Source organism: Chlorella variabilis (assembly GCF_000147415.1).
Source record: "Chlorella variabilis unplaced genomic scaffold CHLNCscaffold_233, whole genome shotgun sequence".
NCBI classification, from domain to species: Eukaryota; Viridiplantae; Chlorophyta; class Trebouxiophyceae; order Chlorellales; family Chlorellaceae; genus Chlorella; species Chlorella variabilis.
The window spans coordinates 221-3,087 of record NW_005434904.1 but is presented as its reverse complement, the minus strand read 5'-3'; the positions used below and the strand labels follow the sequence as shown (position 1 = coordinate 3,087).

General features: G+C 63.0%; 1 protein-coding gene across 1 annotated transcript; it reads left to right on the top strand.

The window, feature by feature from the left end:
* Positions 1-48: 48 nt before the first annotated feature.
* On the top strand, positions 49-2,607 carry CHLNCDRAFT_139215 (hypothetical protein; the record flags this gene model as incomplete). Its single annotated transcript, XM_005842596.1, has 7 exons — positions 49-60; positions 158-197; positions 444-506; positions 1,034-1,145; positions 1,566-1,645; positions 1,947-2,049; positions 2,574-2,607. The coding sequence occupies 7 exons, from the start codon at positions 49-51 to the stop codon at positions 2,605-2,607; spliced, it is 444 nt and encodes a 147-aa protein (XP_005842653.1).
* Between the last annotated feature and the right edge of the window lie 260 nt (positions 2,608-2,867).

The following is a 2,867-nucleotide window of genomic DNA, read 5'->3' as shown; positions in this document are numbered from 1 at the left end:
TCCTGCAGCAGCTTCTGCAGTTCCCAGTAGCGTCTGCCGGGACCGCGCATGCAAACCGGGGTCTGCTCCCCTGCCTGCCCTCTGTGGGGAACCGTCCTGCTTTGGGACCTGCCGAGCGCTGTGTGCTTGCCTCTGCCCCGCCTGGCGCTGCCTGCAGCCCGAGGAGGAGCCCCAGGATTACGACTTCGCCTGGCTGGGTGCGCCCGCCTGGCAGCCTGGCAGCCGGCGCTGCTGCAGTCTTGTGCACCGAGTGTGTGTGCTGCCTTGATGCGCGGGACAGCCCCCAACTCGCCGGCGCCCTACTCTGTGCTGCCACTTCCCAGCACCCAACACCACTCCAGTCCTTGCGCGCGCGCCGTTGCGTTGCGTTTCCAGCGCCCAACACCGCTCCACTCCTCTGCCCGCCCGCCATCGCCGCCTCCACCTCCCTCCTGCCCCTGCAGGCGACTTCATTGACCGCCTGTCTGAGTTTGATAAGGACATGAATGGCGTTGTGGTGGAGTCGGGTGGGTGGAGGGGGTGGTGGGTGGGGCTGGCTGCTCCTGGCCTGCTGTCTTGCGGGCGGTGCATGGACTAAAGGGGTGGAGTCGGGTGGCTGGGGTTGTGGCGGAGTGGTGGTGGTGGTGGCCGGCACCCTGCCTGATTGCTTGCCCGCTACCTCCCCACTGCCTGTCTTTGCCTGCCCAACGGCGCTGTGCTGCTGCTTCTGGGCTTTCCTGCTGCTGCACGCGGGCACCGCTGGCATGTATGATGAATCGTTACGCTGTTGGCAGCATGGGTGTACCGCTGTCAATGCAGTACATGCTTGCTGCTGGCAAGCTGGAGATTCATTCGTTCGGCAGTTTGCGCTCCTTTGCAGCACCCCTACTGCCGGCAGGCGCCAGCAGGCTGCTCCTGCTGCCGACATGCGCTGTGTGCCGGCGAACGCCGCCACCTGCCGCCGCTGCCGCCTGCTCCGGCCTGCCGCGGCAGCCCCAGCCTGCTGCCTTGGCCATCCGCTGCTGCCACTACCCCCGCCCTCCACCCCCTGCAGGCATCCTGGGCGGCATCAAAAAGGGCATGCTGGCGAGAGCGGGCGCCTCCATCCAGATGCAGCCGGGCTGCCTGGACCTGCTGCAGCGGGCCACCGAGGCGGGGATCACCACGTGAGATTGCGTATTCTTGCTTTCTTACTTGCTTTCTTTATTTGTTTATTTATTTATTTATTTATTTATTTGTTTATTTATTTATTTATTTATTTATTTATTTATTTATTTATTTATTTATTTATTTATTTATTTATTTATTTATTTATTTATTTATTTATTTATTTATTTATTTATTTATTTATTTCTCGAGAGGGGCAGAGCAGAGCGGGAGCTCAGCTTGGCCTGGGGTCTGGGTTGGGCTGCGCATGCGCTGGTGCAGGTCTGGGATGAGGTTCCCTGGCTTGCCCGACCCGCTGCCCACCCGCCTGTTCCTCCTGCCCACCCCTCACCCCCTCTCCACTTCCCACTCAAAAAATGACACGCCTTAGGGGCATCAGTTGCACGTGACCTTGCCCCCTCCCCCCACGTCCCCTGCAGGTATGTGGTGTCGGTCAACTGGTCTGCAGAGATGGTGCGGGCGGCGCTGACGCAGCAGGGTCTGTCGGTGGTGCTGGCGGGTGAGGAGCACGACGTACCTGCTGCGCCCGCTGTGTCCCCGCATGATGCGCCTGCTGCGCCCGTGCCTGCTGTGCCTGCTGTGCCCCTGCGTGCTGGGCATGTGCCTGCCGTGGCCTGCTGGGCCTGCTGGGCCTGCTGGTCTCCGCCACAGCCTGCTGTCCTGCCCTTGCCCAGCTGGTTGAGGAAGCAGCGCAGCCCCGGTAGCTCCTCCCGCCGCTGCTTGCCGCCCCGCTCAGCCCTCCCCTGCACTCGCTCCCGCACCCCCCGGCCGACCCTGGTGCCTTGGCCCCCCGCCTGCAGAGGGCGACGGCGGCAACGCCGCGGCGGCCCCTGCCGGCTGCGTGGTTGTGTTTGCGAATGAGCTCGAATACTTTGGCGATACATCCACGGGCAACATCAAGAGGTGCATGTGTGTGTGGGGGGTGGGGGTGGGGTGGGGGTGGGGTGGGGGGGGTAGTTAGGCATGGATTGCGGACTGAGTGAGTCACTTGTGAGCTGGCAGGCTGGGCGGCAGTTGCCAGTTGCCAGTACCAGAGTACCAGCAATTTACAAACCCAGTGTACCTGGTTATTGGAAAGTACGGCGCGTGGGCGGCACCGCGCGGAGGTGGGGAGGTGATGGGGGTGGGAGCGGGGGTGGTCCCAGCAACGCCTTCGTTCCTGGGTGTCCGAGTTTAGAGTACTGCTCACCTGCGCTGACCTGGCGCCGCTTTCGTGCGCGCCACGTCAGCACCTGCCGGCTGTACGCGACGCCTGCTCCCGGACCGGCAGGCAGGCAGGCACCGCCGCTGACGGGGTCTTTCCTGGGTGTCTCATCTTGCACGCCAGCCCATTGTTGTTGTGTGTGGGGTGGGTGGAGGTTGAGGGATGCAGGCTGCCCAGGCAGGCTCTGTGTCGCGCGCATGTTGGTGGCGTCATATTCATGCAGACCTCGCCAGATCAGCGCGAGATGGCCGTGCTGACCTGGCGCCTGTCTGCATATATGTCAGCGCCAGCAACATGCACACGACACGGACTCCAGACTGGCAGGCAGCCTGCACCGCCGCCGCCCAGTGCTTTGCAAACCAACTCTGGTTGCATGGTAGGGGCTGCCTGTGGCCGAGGTGGCTGCCTGCAGCGCTGCCGCTCCGAGATGCTGTGTTACAACTCTAAAATCTTCTTGGCGCTGACTTGGCACGCCTGCCAGCGATGCGTGCCAGGTCAGCGCCAGCGGGGTGCAGGG